The sequence below is a fragment of the Salvelinus sp. IW2-2015 genome, unplaced genomic scaffold, assembly GCF_002910315.2.
Source record: "Salvelinus sp. IW2-2015 unplaced genomic scaffold, ASM291031v2 Un_scaffold2474, whole genome shotgun sequence".
Lineage (NCBI taxonomy): Eukaryota > Metazoa > Chordata > Actinopteri > Salmoniformes > Salmonidae > Salvelinus > Salvelinus sp. IW2-2015.
Genome location: NW_019943792.1, coordinates 177,729 through 198,923, shown reverse-complemented (window position 1 = coordinate 198,923; position 21,195 = coordinate 177,729). Strand labels below are relative to the sequence as shown.

General features: G+C 40.5%; 1 protein-coding gene across 1 annotated transcript; it reads left to right on the top strand.

The window, feature by feature from the left end:
* Positions 1 to 2,654: 2,654 nt before the first annotated feature.
* On the top strand, positions 2,655 to 5,968 carry LOC112074054 (POU domain, class 3, transcription factor 3-B). The gene is made up of 3 exons (XM_024141275.2): positions 2,655 to 4,624; positions 4,938 to 5,030; positions 5,198 to 5,968. The coding sequence occupies exons 1-3, from the start codon at positions 3,404 to 3,406 to the stop codon at positions 5,285 to 5,287; spliced, it is 1,404 nt and encodes a 467-aa protein (XP_023997043.1). The 5' UTR covers positions 2,655 to 3,403; the 3' UTR covers positions 5,288 to 5,968.
* Positions 5,969 to 21,195: the final 15,227 nt, after the last annotated feature.

Genomic DNA, 21,195 nt, shown 5'->3' with positions numbered 1-21,195 from the left:
TGTTCATAGCCTTAGCCTATAGCAAAACATAGACTATAGCCTCTCATTCGATCAGTTATCGCACGCATTCTAGTCCGTTGATTAAACTTAAAGTCGTGGGTTGTCATTATTGTTGCTCAACTTTAAACAAACTTTTCTACAGCTGCACGGGATCGATTGATGTAAACGATTTGATATTCACTGGTGCCTATGCGACTCCTCCAGAGAATTCAACCAAGGGGTATCCTGCTTAAATTTGATTGATTGCACTTTCTCCAGTGGACATTCACTACAAAACAGCACAGCTTAACCGTCTGCTCACTATTTATAAAAGCGAGGCAAGGGAGCGAGAGCCAACACAAAGCATGTATTGATTTTTTGTTTCAAAAAGGGAAAAACAACATATATGTTTTTTATGAGAGTTAGAGGTGGGAAATGTTTATGTCGGCAGTGTGACATAACATATGGKCTAAAATGACATCAAATGCGTTAAAATACGTGTTTAGAAATTCGTAAAGCTATACGTTTAGTATRGTATAGGCTAGTTCACATTACATTGCTTTWYCTTCCAGTATGGATAGTATAGGAAATTCAAATATTATTTGACTTACCTTATATCCAAGAATAGTCGAAAAATGCTTTACATGTATATTTGTAATCTATTAATGGCCATCTCCTTTCCTACGAGTCGGTGCTCCCTAAGATGTTCTTTCCTCTGCCTCAACTGAGCAGARCACTCCTCGGCTCCGCTATTATTTTCACTAAAATATATGAAAATTTATGCAAATGAAAATCAGCACTAACTGTTCGTCTCTTGTTATACTTGGGGATTTTTTTCCCCTTTCTTTTTTCCATACAAAACAAATGAACTCCCCAGCAGGGAACTTGAGGACCTTATAAAATAAACAAATAAATAATAAGCACACCATATTTCACAGAGACTGAATTTAGCGRCATGCATTGAACTCAGGGACATTTTTTTATGAAATGTATTTTTTTACTCTTTTCGGTGATCTTTTGGAAGTTAACGTTTTTCATTCCCATTACCCGGTGTCACGTTTCTCACCGCCGCGCTAGCCGCCCTTTGAAAGTGTGCAACCTGAAATGTATAGCAGTAATTTAGACAGAAATCCTCACTGTATATTAATAAAAGGACGGCCCCATGGCACCGGCCCTATCCTTTATTCAATGTAAACAACTCCACGAGGCTTCCTCGGTTTTGAGCTGGGTCCAAATGAAATCTACTGGGAATGAAGGAACTCTGGCATCCACTCTGTGCTAAACTACACCAATCTATTATCTTTGCTCATATGCAATAAAATCTCTGCTCAGTCTTTGGCAAGGTGGGTTTTATTAGGAAACAACATGAGATGGATAAGATCATCGTAATACTTGTTCCTGCTTTCTGACCCTATCTCGAATATAAGGTCACGGTTCAGGGTTATGGTTTATCCTAAACTTTAAGAATAACCAATAATACTGGCAATAGCTGCTCTACAGTAGCCAACACTGTAAGCAAGCAGTAGCTCTGAAATCCTGTGCGTCCTTGCTAGTGCTCCACGTGAACGTGACTGCGTCTCAGCCAGTGGATGCAATATATTATATATGGTATTTATTCATTAACACTGCTGGGCGAATCCATATGCTGAGGGGGTCCACTTAACACAGGCTCATTCATTTCTGTGTTATGGAGTGATCTAAAAAGAAGGTGAATTTTATAGGGCCCAAACGTAGACTAGCTGGTTGTAGTATTCAGATTTAAAAGGCAGACTTTTCCCCCTGCAAAACCCCCAAGGGCTGCTCAATTTACCCTTGTTTTGGTTGCTACTTTCTCTTTCCCTGTGGTTCAGTGAGGTTGCCTATGCGTTCTGTTTCTGCATGAAAGCATCCCCCCAACCTTTGTCCATTAACTCCGAGGAACCAAAGCCCAGCCATCAAGCAAGACGTGAGGAATATTGAATATGATGGTGTTTTATGGATAAATGGCACAGAAATGGCATCACAAAACTAGTCATATTGTTCAAAACATTCTCAAGGGCACACAATAAATGGTCTGGTTATGTGAAGGTACTAAGAGCATTACTGTCCTACAGCACATTGACAATGACAGTTGTAGGCCTACACTAACATCCAAAATGTACAAAAGGTCCCCATCTCCACCATGTCTATTAAAATAGTTTATTTTAGGTGATCGCTGTTATGCATATTAGGCTAATATAAACATATTTTTTGCAGAAAAATCCAATATATCATTAGGTCTATTTCGACCAATAACAGTTTTAAAACACTTTCTGGCTTTTGACAAGGTTGAATCTATTCTGATTTATATGAAAGTTTTAATATGTTTAGAACCCACATAAACAATAATTCATGTATAGCTCCATATTGCTCACGAACACATTCATCAGATATTTTTTTGTTTATTTCATTCCTTTATTTTGTATTAATTTGCTCATTTATTTATTTATTTGGATTGAATTAAAAACCAGCCAATTGCAACGGCCGGAAGGAGGTTTACGCGCCTCAAGCGAGGCTGGCGAGACCTGTCAATCATACCCCGGGTATCCAATCAACGGGAGTCTTGCACTCGACTTCCTCGTATTTGAAGGGGGCGAGACGTGGACGATGTGCGCACGCTTGGCACAGGGTAAACATTCGTGCGTCCTCGAGCTTTGAGGGAGGGACTGAGCGAACTGTCAGAGTAGAGAAAGAGAAGGAGAGAGAGCGAGAGAGAGAGAGACCGAACAAGCGAATGGGAGAAGAGGCTTGCAACCATCGCAGTGCACTGTAATACTGGATTGTACTTCAGCGGGAGTTAGCGGTTTGGCAGGTTTATACACATCAAAACAGAACAAAGAGAAAGACTCTACAGTACTATAAAAGGAACAGCGAAAGAAAAGAATAAAGCAACAAGGGAGAAATCTCAGCGGCTAAATTTCAAAAGAACCAAGGAGCCAGTGCTTGTGTTTTTCTCCCCTGCAATAGGAACATAAACTGGGACTTTGTATTTCGTGGAGAAATTGCTAAATTTCTTCGACCACTAGAAGTTTGTTGGGGCAAATATATTTTTTCTGTGTATTTTAATTTTAACTCTCAGACGTTCTAAATACGACAAAACTTTCTTGACGGACTGCACATGGTTTCAAACTGCTTTTGAGAACCTGGATTTTTATTCATCGCTATTTTATCCATTTCTATTTGAAATACATAAATGCTGTAAACACAACAAATACGGATTTAAATTCATTTTTGCTATCCTTTTTATTCTTCTGGCGTTTGCAGAACAAGTCAATGGTATTTGCCAAAATTACAACCCAGACTTTTAAAGTTTGAATAATTCATGAGATACAATTTGCCTGCTCGAAAAAAGTAACTGAAAAAGGGAGGGGGGTAATCAACAAACATATTCATAAGGGTTAACGGAATGGCCACCACGGCTTCCAACCCCTATCTGTCCAGCAATAGTATCCTCTCGTCCGGCTCGATCGTGCATTCTGACTCTGGAGGCGGTGGTATGCAGCCGGGCAGTGCTGCGGTTACCTCGGTGTCTGGTGGGTACAGGGGAGACCCCACAGTAAAGATGGTACAGAGTGACTTCATGCAGGGAGCTATGGCAGCGAGCAACGGAGGACATATGTTGAGCCATGCTCATCAGTGGGTGACATCCCTGCCGCACGCCGCMGCTGCGGCAGCYGCAGCCGCTGTRGCRGCAGCCGAAGCCGGATCGCATTGGTCGTCGAGTCCCGTCGGTATGACAGGCAGCCCTCAGCAGCAGGACGTGAAAAACAACTCGGGMAGAGAYGATCTACACACGGGCACCGCGTTGCACCACAGGCCCCCACACTTAGGTCCTCATCAGACTCACGCAGGGGCTTGGGGGAGCACAACTGCGGCTCACCTCAACTCGATTTCAGGGGGACAGCAGCAGCAGTCGCTGATCTACTCCAACCCCGGGGGCTTCACGGTGAATGGAATGCTCAGCCAACCAGGGAGCCAGAGCCTGGTGCACCCGGGTCTGGTAAGGGGGGACACCCCAGAGCTGGACCACGGCAGCCACCATCACCACCATCACCACCAGCATCCGCATCACCAGCAGCAACACCACGGAGGGGTGAACAGCCACGACCAGCACTCCGACGAGGACACACCGACCTCGGACGACTTGGAGCAGTTCGCCAAGCAGTTCAAACAGCGCCGGATCAAACTAGGCTTTACGCAGGCGGACGTGGGCTTGGCCCTGGGCACCCTGTACGGGAACGTCTTCTCTCAGACCACCATTTGTCGGTTTGAAGCTCTCCAGCTCAGCTTCAAAAACATGTGCAAGCTGAAGCCATTGCTAAACAAATGGCTGGAGGAGGCGGATTCTACCACTGGCAGCCCGACCAGCATCGACAAGATAGCGGCACAAGGTAGGAAGCGAAAGAAGCGCACGTCCATCGAAGTAAGCGTGAAGGGAGCTTTGGAGAGCCACTTCCTGAAATGCCCCAAACCCTCGGCCCAAGAGATAACCTCACTAGCGGACAACTTGCAGCTGGAGAAAGAAGTGGTTAGAGTGTGGTTTTGCAATAGGAGACAGAAGGAAAAAAGGATGACGCCCCCAGGAGTGCCACAGACGCCGGAGGATGTGTACTCGCAGGTCGGCAATGTGAGTGCAGATACACCGCCCCCCTCCATGGACTGCAAACGAATGTTCAGTGAGACATAGAGCAGAACACAAGACTAAAAAATATTTTATATAAAATTAAAACTGATAAAACACAGACTATCGTCAAGATAGCCAAAACATTTTTGATACTGTGATTGTGATGGAATAGGAATAAGACTGCAAATGTGTTATATATTTTTCACCAGAACAAAACAAAATCCCCTTTTCCACCCAACCCCAAAACGCACCGATAACCTTCTTCCAAGCCCTGAAATGTCTTAACCTAAAAGGTTCCTTCTGCTCTTTCTTTCAGGGACATTTTTTAGTAGATTACTTAAAAGATGCAAGTTTAACTGGGCCGAGTGAACCGACCGACCAGAGGGTGACTACAAGTTCGTTCCATCAGGTAATTTTGGCGCATTAACAACACCAACTGGAAATTTCAAAGCAAGTAGTCCTATTAGAATTTTAAAAAGATTCCCCCTGTACCCTGTATCTGATTTGCGAAAGACAAAAGAGGCAGGCATTTGTATATTTAAAAATGGGACATTTTAAACCCCTACTTTAACAAAGGAACAAAAACTGCAACAGCATCAATACGAAGAAGAGTGGCATCCACGAAGCTTCCAACATATTTTTTGCGGGGAGGACTGCATGGTTTAAATTTTCACAAAGAGGAATTGGGATTTTGAGGCCCTCCACGCCTAATGATACAATATAAACTCACCAGGACTGTCCCCGCCATCTGATCTAAAAGATCACCTCTTTTTTTCAAATTGATTTTTTTTCATGGGACTTGAACACCGTGAATGAAGAAATAAAAATAGACATTTGAAAAGACTATCTTCAGCTGCACTTATTTGAAATTCTTCTCCTCTCCGTTGCCAAGTGTGACTGAATGGGTGCTGTGGATGTAACTATACATGCTGCCATTTCTAAGCAGTATTCTTTGGTAGGTTTTAATAAACAACAGACTCTGTAAAGCCGGCAATATAGATTCATTAGATCAGATGCTGATCTGACTTATTTACTTTATATTTTTCATCAAAATGACTTGTTTTAATATTCTATTCGGAATACATATCAATTATTCCAAACGGTAATTTATTTCCCCCCAGAACTTTGTGTAAGATGTTTTGCTTTCCTGTTTTCATTGTTGACTTCATTTGTTTTGTTTAATTTTGTATTCTCGTTTCTAAAAGGAGCACAAATCAACATAAGCTGACATTGACAGTTGTTAGGTAATAAGGGTATATTTTGATGTGATAATTTGATTGTAATTTAATTTCGGTAGTGATTCCTTACGACCTGATTGAGACCAATAAATTTGTTAGAATAAAATTACGTCATTGTGTGTTTTGAGATTTATATTTGAATTGAATATTGAATATATTGTTTATGAAACAAGGCATGCATTCGTGATATTATTTGATGTGAGAAAGGTTAACGCAGATAAATTGCCGATTGTTCTTGTTCCAACTACTTTTGTCACAGATTTGCATAACATAAGTATACAAAAAATACTATAATTTAGAAAAAAATAGGCCTATGTTATATCGAATGCTGAACCTCTGTGCATGTCCAATGTCAATGTTATTGGAGCCCCATAGGGAATTATATTTGACAATTTCACCGGGCTATATTTGATTTATTCACAATTCATATGTATCTTTAACTAATTCGCTTCTGCACCTTCATCATAGCAGCAGCATCCGATAACTTTATTGATTATGTAGCATTTGCATCATCTAGCCTTATAATTAGTCCGTAGACGACTTGTCACTTCAAAGTACGGTCTATGCGTTTGTTTACATCCACCGCGTGACACTTCCGCAGTAGGATCTTGCGGATCTTATTCCAGAGCTCTGGTTAATGCTGTAGGCCTATCTCACCGGAGTTGTGCGTCATGTTTTACAGACAAACATTAAGGTAGATGTTGCTACTGATATTGTTTGTAAAATATTGAATCATTCGCCCTACGTCAGTATAGGAGTAAGACGATTCGATTCAAAGCAGTGTAGTCTATATATTTTAGTGTTATTGTTTTTATGCGCCAGTGTATTCATATATTCAGAGTGAAAGTTACATCTCATGGGCCTTATTTATGTTTTGAGAAACAGTATTGTTATTTTGCAAATATGCTCATAAGGTCAAGATTCTTCATCCCGACACACTCACATGCATGCGCATGTGAACACACTGTATACTATCCACTGTTGTCATTACGTTATTAGAGTTTTGGCATTGGATATTCTACTTTTTARTTGCAAAGCGATGACTGTATCCTACACTGTTTAGGTTTTCCTTATAGSCCTATGGTGTAAATATGCTCTTGCATGGGATGGTGCAGGGTGCATGGACAACTCGTTTTTCACTGACTATAGCCTAATGCTTCCGAATTCCCATTATTGTAAACATCCCTTTGAGATGATTTAAATTAAACATACATCTCATTAGTGTGATAACAACACAACAAGCATGATGCTGACCTAATGCATAGCGAGTCTAAATATAGCATGTTACACTCAAAGTATGGTAGTCTTGGCGTTGACAGATTTTATGGTTTAAAATAATACTTAAGAGAACTTTGCGATTTCACATCGACAACAGGCTTTGGGGCAATGAGTTGGACATTGATTAGGCCTATCAAATTGGACATCGGAGCCATCGAAATACAAATAGATACAATAATGGCGTTTTACCATGTTTGAATTAGCTTTTGTTGTGTAAAATTGACATTAGCGTTGAGAATGCAATACCTATAAGGTTTGCGCATGTTTGTTTTATGTTGTGTGACTTTGGTCCAGCTTAGGCCTATAGGCCTGTGGATAGGCTACATCTTTATTTGCATAATAGTGCATGCCACGCCATAAATGATGCTACGGTGTAGCCTATATAAACTATTTCGATTTCTTAAGACTGAAATTAGGACGAAACCTATAGCTTGGAAATGCACTCGGCTCTCCAACTTTTTCGCAAGTTGACTATTCAGCTAAATGCACTATCCACGCTCGAAGATTTAAATTTCGCGGATGATTTCCCATACACTAGTTGCTTAGCAACTGAATTCAACGTTATAGAAGAAGTATGCATCACTTTCCTTTGTCCTCATTAATAAAAGTGCCAGTCAGACACGCGGGTAGATTTGGTCATTCGAATCCATGAAATCCCAGAGAAATGGGTGGCTAATAAATAGACGCATGCAGTTTGGTTCGAACTGAATTATACAAAAATATTTTTGTAGTATTGGATAGCTTCTACTTGCAATATGCAATTTCCATAAATGCCTATAAAGAAAAGTAGGATAATTTAAGACAAGCATATAAAAAGTAAGAACATGTTTCGATATTTCAAATAGCCAAGGTAATTGTGAGCACACGCGTCCATCCATATAGGCCTAAACAACTTTCCGCCACCAACGCACCCAATATAATCGAATTGGTATTTGTAAAGAGGGATAACCCATTGACTAAATTTAGTTGTCAATAATTCCAATCCAATAAATGGGTGGGGCATGATATAACACAATATATAATAGGTTCAGGAAATCTATATTATTTTCCATATTCTCCATATTTGATCATCTGGGGCTTATTGCCCACCTTCGAAATGTGATAATTTGTCACATGACGTGTGTGATATGTTTCACACTTCTGCAACATTATTTTGTTCTGAATCGATGTTTCTGCGTTATGGGTCTAGTATAAGGACTATTACCTGCATTGCTTAATAGTAAATTAATTATAACCATTATGCAAACTTAGTGCGTTGTGCGTTTACCATTCATGCATGGGAAAGGTGCTTGTGCAGCATTATTTGTCTGTGTGAAGGGTTCAAAATTATCCACATTAATAGACAATTATACTATTTCTCTTTTACAGCGTGACGCGTGACATGTAAAGACTTCCAAAATAACACAACTGGTTTTGATGTGCTTTATGCACAAACTCTCTCTCGCCCAGCCAGCATGTTCGCTCAGCATTTCATGTGTCTTCAAAACCTGGTGGGCAATACCCTGGCCTAGTCCTTTGTCTCCATAACGCATAAGGATATTTCTCGTTGTGGAATCTGTATGGCAGCGTAACTTTCTCTTTTAAATCGTGAACAATTGTTACCCGGGTTAAAGGGGGAGGCCCCCCGTCACCCCAAAGCCCTGCAGTTTGGACATTCTCTCAACACAATGGGGTTCAACATAAGGCCGTTTTCATAGAGAATATTTGTTTCGCCACCAGATCAAGCCATTCAGTGGTAGCAGAAATGTTCATCGACGTTTTTGATTTGGTTAGATGTCTGCAAGTCCATCTATGCGCCCAGTTTAGGCCTACAGTATGTGGCAGATTAACGTTGAGTGTTTTTGGATTCATTATTCAAATATCAACACTTTCTCTGCACTTCAGAATAAATCCGTTCAGGCACGGCCCAACAATGGGCCTAGCATAACGAATGGCAACATTATGGACTGCTGATAGGTAGACTTGGGTGACACATATCAACAACAACGACGAAAAACAACAACCTAACACAACAAATTGAGAAATAGCCTGATTCTTCAGATTGTGCTCTAAGACTCGATTAGACGTATAGTCCTAATATGTTATAATGTGGGCCTGTGTGCACCCCTTACACATTTACAGGATCTCAACATTGTTATTACGTCATAGCAGATTGTGGAATACATTTCCTCTATACTAAAGTGTTTAATATGGTTTAGTTTAGGCTTATTTCTCACAACATCGGTTCTATTATGCATGCACGTATAGTGTTTTGAATTCCTTGAAAGTCTAATATCCCAGTCAAAATTTGACCCACACAATCGTTTCCCTCATATTCTACTTCTCCCACGTGCCGTCCACATGAATATGCATTAACCCGGCGTTGTTTTCCATGGGGAGGCTTCATCGATGGCCTATAGTTCATATCCTGTTGCGAAAATTGTAGTCTTCTGTCGGTGATATAGATTCCCCCACAAAAAATATCTAAGCCCCCTCATGTTCTGCTCTTGACTGATGTGATGATAAAATCGAATGTATATTTATTTGATATATTCCTAATCTCCTACGAGTCATTACACATGCGTCTCCTTCCAAACTGAACTTCTTCTTCTTAGGTCTTTTGTTCTATTGCTAATAAATAAATAAAAATCCCTTAGCCCAGCTCTTTTTCACTAGGCCAAGTCTAATGGGCGTTGTAATAGAGTACTTCCCATGGTTATGTTATATTGTGTCAATACTTCCACATGAAGCTCCATTTCATCAGAGATGGCCCTTGACGACAGAAACTTCCTGTTTCCTTTTCTGCGGGCACAGACTCGTGTCTCCCTCTAAAACGGTTTGGTTTGATATTCCTTACATCCATTTCATTGCCTGCTGGTAACCATCCTATTCTCCAGAAAGTGAAAGATAAAACCTTTAATCAACTTAAAATGATGTAACCAGTGATATTATAACAAAAACGTTTAAAATTGTGATGATTGATTTTATGATTTAATTTGTTTTGAAGAGTAACTTGAGCACAAACGCATTGCGTTGTATATATCTACAATATTATATTATACATGTATTATAAAATAGTCTAATCAGTAGCATATTTTTATTATAATTTTGTATTAGTTTCAAGTTATTAATGTCACGTGCACAAGTACAGTGGAATGCCTTTCTTGCAGCTCTAAAACCAACGATGCAGTTGTCAATATCCATGTAGTACTAAAAATAACAGATGGTTGAACAAAAACACACGAGAAATAAGAAATAAGAAGAACATGAGAAGTAAGAAACCTATATACAGGGTCAGTTAATGTGTGACTGATTCAAAGCCATGAAGGTGTATAAATAGTTAATATAGTGCGTGCTCTCTATAAACGTTGCAACTTCTTATGGCCTCATCCCTGCCTATAACATGTAGGTTATTGGACTTCACTTACAGGTATTTAGATCCAAATTAAAACGGAAAAGGTGGACATGTAATAGCACGATAATAACCACATATACAGAATATAGGTATACTATATATCATTTATCACTCGGCATTCTGACAGCGAGGGTCCGGAGATTGGCCCGTACAGATTGAATTCCACGGATTGGCATGATGTGCTGCACGCGGGGTGCCTATTCCTAATTCCGACTGCCTCGTGCCTACCCGACCTGACATTCTCACGCGCAAGAATGGAGGACGCTTTAAAATATGTATGGCGGTGACGCGACTCTTGGGGTTTCCTTTCTATAAATCGTGAAGGTCAGGGTTTCGTGGTCACAGCGGATGGGTAGAATAGAGTCTGTTTAACTAAGTACTCCAAACTAACATGCTTCAGTATCTGATCCGCCTGTCAAAAATACAAAAAAGTAACTTCAACTTTAATGTTTTATTTTTTTAATTTGTCATGTCATTAGAATGTGGGCCTACTAAACACCGGCCCTATGCCTATACACATGCATCTAAACGTGTGTGAGACACAAAAATTAACGAAGAGTCAACACATAAAGACAATGAAATAGACGTTGATCTATAAAAGTATTGTCCGCGTCCTTCCGTTTCAAGACGCTGTATTGATTCACTTTTAAAGAAATAGGTTGACATATCCAACAACCTGAAAATACAGTGGCTAGATGTAACTGGCCGAACAGTTGACAACTCTTGTCAGTTGCAGGTCAGGCACCGTAAAGAAGACAAAGTGCACATCACCCAGTCACACTCATCCCTTCATACTCCATCCCTTCATACTCCTATAAGACAACTTGACCATTGTGAAATAATCAAGGAGGACTCGGCTTTGGTCTGCCCTATAAAGGTCTCTCACCCAAATTGAACCGCGGGGTTTATGGTAGCCCACTTTCAGCCCATGAAGAGCCGTGCGTGAGATCCCGCTACATTACAAACATACCCGCAGTCACGCACGCATGTCTTCATTCACCAACCTCGCCAACCTCCCACAGCATCTATACATCTGATGTATGGGCATTCAGGACGTCATCTACACAGAGGTAAGATGTGATATATTCGAGCGTACAGCGTGTTGGGGGTTTTGAAAGGACACTCGCCGCACTCTCTTCCTCATCAGGTCTGTTGCACGCATCTGTTTTTGACATATTGAGATTTATCAGTAAACTTTGGATATATCTATCGGGTGGGTTTAAATACACAACTTTATCAAGCTTTGGCAGGAATATTAATGGCATGTCATTTTAAATGTGATAAAAGATGGCTTCAATTTGTTTTGTTTAAGTCAAGAAAAAACTTTGCCTAAATCCGTTTTGCCTTAGGCCTACCATTATAATGATTAATAGTAAATTAATCTTTATAATGCGTTCAACAGTAGCTGTATTATTATTATTACTAAGCTGGTACTTTACTTGATACAAGGAAACACGYAATGCTTCAAATATTCACATGCGAATCCAACTTTAGATCATGTGCAGGCTTCAAGTTTTCCCAAAAGATGATACCAACGTTTATCACTTGTCCTCGATGCACTTCATATACAGCCATGAAACTGCAACAAAGCCACGTATTTGCTATGGATTGTTTTGTCTCATGTCAAATTTCTTGTAGTAGAAAATATCGCTATGTTATGAAAATAACTTCAAATATGTATTATTTTATTATTCATCTCTTTGATGTATGAAATGGATTTTGGGGTAAATGTGGCTCTCCAAGCTTCTATGACATTACAGCGCCATCTGCTGGAATTAATAGCTGGGTCTAATATTCTGCAAAATGAAGATGCTTTTTTATTTTGTTTCCTACAGTTAAGAAAAAAACAGTATTGCATACAAATAATAATGATGATATTTGAAAGACCACGATAAAAACAAGATTTTCAAGTGGGAACATTAATTTACAAATTAGGCTACTGTGAATGTCTTTGTGCGCTTTATGTGCGCATTATATTCAAATATGTAAACTGTTTTAATCAATGAAAGTCAACTGTTTTCGTCATTGTTTAAACATAAATTATATTTATCATATAGGCTACGTTAATAATACCACATTTAAAAAAAAATCATATGTGAGGATTCGTATGTAGCGAATCCTGATTTTAAATGTATCACAATGTCAGCTGAGAGTTACAAAAGCCAACGTATAGACAGACCTCTTGCCCTGAACGCTTCGGGAAAACAGCGCTTCTGCTATGCACGAGACATGAATAACAACAGCATTTTAAACATGTACTTTCTCTGACTTTTAATTTGTTTGAGAATTGCAACAGGTATACGAAAATTGAGCCTAATTGTTTGTCATGATGCGTGAGTTGATCTTATCTCGAAGTTTTCCCCTTAAATGTAATTGTTAGGCTAGTTTTTTATGTAAGTTTGATTTCGTTCAAGACTGGAGATTTCGTTCAATTTTGGAAGTCTTTCCCATGCAAATTATTATTGTATTTAGAGTAGGCCTATACATTTCATCCAATTTAACTTTGTATATTCTTATCTTACACAAAATACAAAAATATATATTTTTAGGATTTTTGGGGGAATACATGTATATTCAATACAGAGGACTTGAAATCACATGCATGTTTGACCAACCTGATGTTATTGTTAAATAGCCTACGCTAGAGTGGGGCGACTCTCTCATTCACTTCTTTCTGCACAACACAGTTAGATCACCTATGTCTGGAGGGGCCTTAGTGTGTCTCATACCCACTCCCATAGTTTTACCATTACAGTTTCAACCAGCGTCGTAAGATACAGTAAAACGACAATAAACTAAACTACTGTATAGCTCCCTCTCTCCTTTCTTCCTCTGTGTTCTCTGTGTTTTCTCATCAAAGTCAGCTGTTGACCAGTCATTCGCCTACTCTCCTCTCCTTACCAAACCTCTCCAGAGAGTTGGACATCTCCACTAAGGAGGGAGGGGGACAGTTGAGGGCCACACAGTCCTAAAATAACTGAGTCATCTGGATGATATCATAGCTCTGATGATGTCATCTCCTTTTCAGGAAAATGATTTAATGGGGGCGAGAGGATGTCTGATGGCATTGTTTATCAAGATATTGTTTTCTTTCCAACAGGCCCAGCATGTGAGTAAGGTATAGGGTCCACATAAGGTCAGTGGTGACTTCACTGTGTGCAAATTAACTATGTCCACCAAGAGAAAGAACCCAGACAGTTTCAATAATGACAACCAGATTATCTCTTGACATTGTGTGTTTAGTATTTTCAACCCACAATATGATAACTTATTAAGTCTACAGTGCACACTTTGGTCCACAAGCAAACTAAACCACTGCATATTTCAACATATAACTTGATTAATTATTCCTCTGAATTAATAGATTGTTGATCACATCTAGTATCTATTTCTAGATGTTCTTAATGTCTGTTCTGTCCTTCAGACCTGGGTTCAAATACATGTGTATTTGAGTATCTGGTATTTCAAATACTTTTTCTGTGTATTTTACTATTTTCAAATACACAGCCCAAAACAAGTACATTTATTTGAGTATTTGAGTGGTTATAACATTTTATTGAATAAAAAAAAAAAAAGTCTGCTAAATTGTATTTGACAGGACTTTCAAATACCTGGGTTTAGTGCATGGTCGTGAAGGCTATTTGAGTCAGTGTATTTGAGCATTTCAAATACTTTCCAAGTGTATTTCCAAATACATTAAAATATTAAACTACTTGTCTTTTAAAAAAATTAAAACATTTTTATATTTTTTCGTGAGATACTTACTTTCGAATGTTGTGAAGTAATTTGCCGATATTTTTGAAATAGTATTTGAACCAAGGTTCTGCTGTCATTTAACTAGTAAGCGTAGCGTATTCAGCCAGGCTCACCCACATGTGGTTTTGGTTCTCCACATATCAATACGCAGCAGAGAGAGGAATGTTCAGGCGATCTACGGACCTCAGACCTTGTGTCCGATTGCTGCTGCTCCACACAAAACAGAGCATTCCAAACAACTGACGCCCAAACCACAGCAGGCCAAGTGCCCAATGAAATACGCTTCAAAGCGCCCTTCGGTAATATTGTTCATACTTTACAATGAGAACTAGTCCAGATGCGCCTAGGCCAAACAAATATTAATAATTTTTTAAAATGCTTCTTTTAAAAAGTGTTGACAAAAAAAAACATTTCTCAACAGCAATTTCACATAGACAAGAAAATAAAAAAGTTTTCCACTCATCATAAACAGACATCTGATATCTCTCAATCTCACGGTGTGGGTTATTGGTTACTAATCAAAATGTTACAGCGGATAATCTTCAGAACCAAACCAAATCAATATTCACAACTAAATAAAACCCTAAACTCAAATCTCAATTTAAGCACCCTGAACTGGGCACAACAAAAGTTTCAAATTAATCATTGAAATAATTTTATTTTTATTACCTCTTATTTAAACATAGGCAGTCAGTTAGAACAAAATTCTTTATTTTTCATGACGCCTAGGAACAGTGGGTTAAACTTCCTTGTTCAGGGGGCAGACGACAGATTTTATCTCGTCAGCTGCTGGGGATTTCGATCTTGCAACCTTTTGGTTACAGTCCAACCTCTAACCACTAGGCTCCTGCCGCATTGGCTGTCTGTTCAGGCCCCAAATGCTAACAGGTCCCCCTCCCTTCAAGTTTGAAGACTTAGAACAATGTATCCAGAGAGGGTCTTTGGTTTGGTCTGGCCAGTGACGGGGACCATGGAGGCGGCTGGGTGATGGATCGATGGCTGGGGACTATGAAGGGCACTGTCCTCAGGGGTCCGGGGCGGTGAATCCCTGCCAGCTAGCGCCCGTGCCTGGCCAGCCTCACGGCGGCCCGGCCAGAAGAGGCTCAGCTATCCAGCAGGCCGTTACCAGTCTGTTGGGCAGCAGTTTACCAAGGTGAAGCATGTTCAGGATGGCGCCTGAGTCTGCGGGGTCGGCCGGCGGCCGTGCATACTGCCTGTGGGATGGATTTGTCAATAATTACTTAGACCGCAAAGGAGCGAGGGCCTCGCGTGGAGAGGAGAGAGAGAGAGGAGGAGAGAGAGAGAGAGGAGAGAAGAGAGAGAGAGAGAGAGAGAGGAGAGAGAAGAGAGAAGAGAGAGGAGAGGAGGAGCGAGGAGAGGAGGAGGAGGAGAGGAGAGGAGAGAAGGAGAAGGAGAAGAGGGAGAGGGAGAGAGAGAAGTTAGAGAGGGAGAGAGAGAGAGAGAGGGAGAGAGAGGAGAGAGGAGGAGGAGAGGGGAGAGGGTGGAGGAAACAGGAGCAAGTTAGCACAGCACAAGTAGACAAGAGAGAGGCGAAGGAAAGCGGACTCAGGAGAGGAGGCAAGCCAGCGAAGAGGGGGGAAAAGAGGCAGGTAGAATTGCACAGAAGACACGAGGAGCGGAAGGAGACAGAGACACACACACAACACACACATTCACCACACACACACAGAAGATGGTAGAAACTGGCCATCCTCAACACAGCACACATACACACACAGGTACGCATATGAATGCCACTACACGCAAACACGTATCTAAGACAGCGCAAAACACCACAATTTTCACGCAAACACACAAATGACAACTCTTCACAAGACGCAGCCTCACAATGCACTAGTGCATGTGATTGTTTGAGGAGACATGTGCGTTTGCAACATGATGGTTAAACCAGGGACAGGAGGCTAGAGCAAGCTGGCAGATAGAATTACTGTATACTCTGAGACCCAAAGGACAAGAGAGAGAGAGAAGAAATGTGAAAGGTAGAAAGAGGAGAGAGAGAAAGAAAATTGTGAAAAGGGAGAGAGAGAAGAGAGAGAGAAATGGTTGAAAGGAAGAGGAGAGAGAGAGGAAAAATGTGGAAAGGTAGAGAGAAGAGGGGAGAGAGTGAGAGTGGGAGAGTGAGAGTGAGAGTGAGAGTTGAGAGTGAGAGAGAGAGAGAGGAGAGAGAGAGAGAGAGAGAGAACATGTGAAAGAGAGAGAGAGAAATGTGAAAGAGAGAGAGAGAAAATGTGAAAGGGAGAGAGAGAAAAACCTGTGAAAGCGAGGAGAGAGAGAGAGAGAGAGAGAGAAAAAAATGTGAAAGGTGAGGAGAGTGTGGAGAGAGAGAGAGTGAAAATTTGTGAATTGGGAGAGATAAAATATGTGAAAGGGGAGAGAAGGGAAAAAAATCAAAGGGAGAGAGAAAAAATGTGAAAGGGAGCGAGAAACAAATGCGAAAAGGAGAAAGAGCGACGAGAAAAAAATGTGAAAGGGAGAGGGAGGAGAGTGGAAAGGGAGAGAGAGTGAAAGGGAGAGAGAGAGAGAGAGTGAAAAAGAGAGAGAGAGAGAGAAGAGAGAGGGAGACAGAAGGAGAGAGAGAAAAATGTTGAATAGGGGAGGATAGAGAGATGGAGGAGAGAGGGAATGTGACTCTGTATCTCATTAACCAGAGTTAGATTGAAAGCAGAGAGAATCTGGTGGGTTTTGCCTCAGAGGGGTTGCTGTGTAACCATTTATAGGTTGGGGATTGAATAGATTACTAATGGTTGGACACAGGTATTTTCAAGTTAGGTATTAAGGCCCTGAGGCCCAAAGATAGATTGTGGTTAATTCATGCATTCTCACCTCTCTTTGGTTCTTTAGTTCTGTTCTACGAACTACACATCGAATATTTGCAGAAGAATGTGAGTTTCTGGTTGCGTAGGTATGGGGAGCTTTGAGGGATATTACACACGTGTAGTTTCAACTCCACACTAGAGACGATATGGACTTTGAAATCATGTTGCCGTCCTAGCTTACGTCTATAATGTTTATACGCTGGCTTCAGGTCATGACCTATGCCCTGGATTTATACAGTACGTATTCAATGACCAAGCCTCTGAAAGACATGAGGTAGGAGCACAACTCATTCTTCATGATGGATTGACATTTTTACCATCCTTTTCAGTCATTGGTAAATAGCAACCACACTGGTCCTTCAGCCACTGTACAGTGGGACGGAGGGAAGAAGGGGAAGGGGAAGGAGAGAGGGAGGGAGAGGTTAGAGTGTGAATAGGACCTGTGTTAGTCCTGTGTGTCTGCCAGCTTGGCAGCACCAGTGGATGGCAGTCTGCAGCGTAGAATGTGTCATCTGTATAGAGAGGAATGAATGGGGAACTCACATAACAAGTAGTGTGCAGTACACCTGGAGAAGCCGGGGGAGGATTGGTCAACAAAGGACCAAATAAGTATGCAAGATCATAAGATGACAAGGTATTGTCTTTGACTCCCGAGTGGCGCAGCGGTCTAAGGCACTGCATCTCAGTGCTAGAAGTGTCACTATAGACCCTGGTTTGATTCCAGGCTGTATTACAACCGGCCGTGATTGGGAGTCCCATAGGGCGTCACACAATTGGCCCAGTGTCGTTAGGGTTTGGCCGGGGTAGGCCGTCATGAAAAAAATTGTAAATAAGAACTTGTTCTTAAAAGACTTGCCTAGTTAAATAAATACAAATACATTTAGACGAGTGACGTCATTCTAATGTGACACATCACAAATTAACTACTTGTAACTTTTTTGGCAAACAAAAAATGGTGAAGAAAATATTCCAATGAATCTACATAATGTTAAAGATTTGCCTCTGGCTCTGGTCTACTCTTCTCTGTCAGGAGCACATTTCTATCACAGAGATACTAACTAAATAACTAAATATGCCCGTTTTTAAGTATGTGCTCTATATGAATCAGCACGTACCGTTGTTTAAAGAGCTTTGCTACTCGCTGAAATAAAAGTAATTAATTGGTGTTATACACCAAGGACATAATTATCTTTTTCAGTAACTGGCAGATATTTAATTACCAGTAATTGTTCCTGAGCCTTGTTGAAAAGTGTTGTACACCAGACACTGGTACTGTATKATACATTAATGCTGGTGCTGATACACACTCATTACCACGCTGGTGTCAAAGAGTAGGCATGAAAACAACAGTGAAAGATTATTGCCCCCACCCCCTTCAGTGATGTGATAATGAGCTGACATGTAGGGGAGACCGGGGCACAAAGTAACAGTTTCGGTCTTTTGCTTATTTATGAAAACATTATTTGAGTTAGATTCATAATATTCATAATATAACAACACATATCTCAGCTACCATTGCACACTGTAACTACATTTCTAGGACATACCAGTCGTTTACAAGTGGYGGCAGTCAAAATGTAGGCGGGGTTAATTGTAACAGGCTGCAGGGTTAAATGTAACACTGTCTTCAATTGTAAAAATTAGGGTTAATTGAACAATTTTATGATTTGAAACTGATATGTGAAAATGTTCATTTAATCTTTTAGGTAAAAAATGTATATATTTTACATAAGATACGTTTAGCATTCAAAAGTATGAATATGTTTATGTTTTAAGGTATTATCTTAGCTGTACTGGGAAAGTTGATGTAGAGAAGTGAAATGTTATATCATTATGTGAATGTGTCTAAATAGTATATAAAATACCGTCGAATTTTAGGTAAGGGGTTTAATAGTAACAAATGTTACAATTTGCGTCTAATCTGAGTCTTTTGAGAAAATACAAGAATAATTGTAATCAACTACACCAATGAAAATACTTATTCTTACTGATAAAAATCCTATATGATTAGAAACATAAGGGATGTTCCACATGTCAATAATCAAAAAAATACAAAACGACTTATTGTCAATAGAACAAAGTATAATAATGTCATAGGYATGTAGATAAACTAACCAATCATTTTCACGTTGATTAACAGCTTTCTAACTGGTTTCTAATTTGAGTTATTTTGTTGTTACTCTGTGCCCCGGTCTCCCCTACATACATGTAGTACATACACATACAGATCTACTCCTGGTCCACATGTCTTTGTTTCCAGTCCTTAGGCTCAATACCCATCCTCCACCATAGGTGTTAATGCCAGCCAGATTGGAAAAGAGTCATTTAAGACCCCTGTCTACCACAAAGGGCACCCATACTGATTAACAGGACTTTCAGTGAAGTGTGGTCCCATTTAAAAGTGTCAGGAGCTAAACGTACCTGCTGGGCTGATGGGGGGGGGGGGGAAATTCAGGCCCTTGAACATGAGAACAGGGTTTAATAAGTAAACAGAGACACGGGAGAAAAGGAGAACAGTGCTTCTGATCAGGGCTTATTTGCCCAGCTCCCTGTATGCCGCAGTAGCTGATTAGCCCTGCCGATTGTACCTTGTAATTGCTCTGCCTTGACCCCCTCCAGGCAAATATTACATTTTAGTGGTTTAACCTTTGCAGGCTACAGTGTGGTGAAATTGCCAGAGCAGATGTCTATGGAGCCCAGCAGTAGTTCCCAGGTCCCTCTGATCAACAGAGAAAATGCCTCCCAGATTGGACCCTTGACTATAGTCTCAATTTGCMGCCGCAGCCTTTCAGTCAGACGGCTGATTTCTTTACAGTGATTTCCTCCAAAATGATTTCACTACTCCTGTCTCTCGGACTACTACCCTGGCTGTGATTTGAGGTTGTAAGCGTGGTGGCGTGTCATTTTGTGTCTGTGCAATCACTGTAATTATAGAGGGAGAGAGAGGGAGGGGGATCGATSAAAGGAAGGATTGTCAACTCATCAATCAAACTAGTCTAGCCATCAATCTATCGATTGAATTCAAATATCAATCCTAAGACTCTATTCGACATAGGCCTACAATATTGTTAACTCTAATAGTTAACATTATTCCTTTTTATTGTGTTAATTGCGACCATTTCCCCTGATGAGAAAAGGACAACTTGTAATGGTTCACCCAAGGACAACTCAAAGGTTTCTCTCTCTAACTGAGAGCTCTAGTCTACATGAACGACTTGACAATGTACAATTTCAGTTATTGACAATACAACAACCAAATCCATTATGTGGTGAAACAGTGGTAACCAACTGGTCGCATCGTGTTGAAGGATCCATGAAGACTGAAGAAAACAACTCATTCCCACTGACTGTCATTGCTGTAATATTCCATGCATCCACAGATGACTTGAGGAGAATGTAGAGTCAAACTCCTGTCACGCAGTCRGATAAAAGCATTATTTTCAGACAAATCTTTTTTTGTAATAAACTATGATTGATTTGCGACTACATGCTAGAGTTCTCTCCAAACCTCCATCCAACCGCAGGCAAAATGAAAACAATATGAATATAGTSGCAAAAAGCTCACACAACCACATTGCACACAGACTGGAATTTCCCTGACTTTCAACTTCCATGTTCAAATATCTGAATATTTATTTGCCCAGATAGGTCTTCATTCCAACTAGCAACAGTCTGATTCAGCACAGGCATAAAGTAGGCATGCTTTTGATTTGATTGTGAAATCCTTCAGGTGTTACAATAAGTAAGATAAGCTCCCTGTGAAACAAGTTGTTTCAACTTGAAAAAGAAAAAAAAGTTACCCAACTGCTTTATTAGTGATTTCTGTGTGTACGTACATGTATGTGTATGAGTCCTGTCTCTCTAAGTGTCTCTGGTGTAGGGWATGGGGAAAGCTGTGGGGAGAGCCCTACTCATCCTATTTGCAGGCTGAGACCATTATGGGAAATGTTGATGGGACGAGGCGGGCGGCTTTGCCCTAAGTTGCCCTAAGTTTTTCTTAGGGCATTCTCAGCTATTTCCAGGGGCTCAGGTTTCCCCTGTCCCGTCTGGGTCCCCCCTCCCGCGCACCTC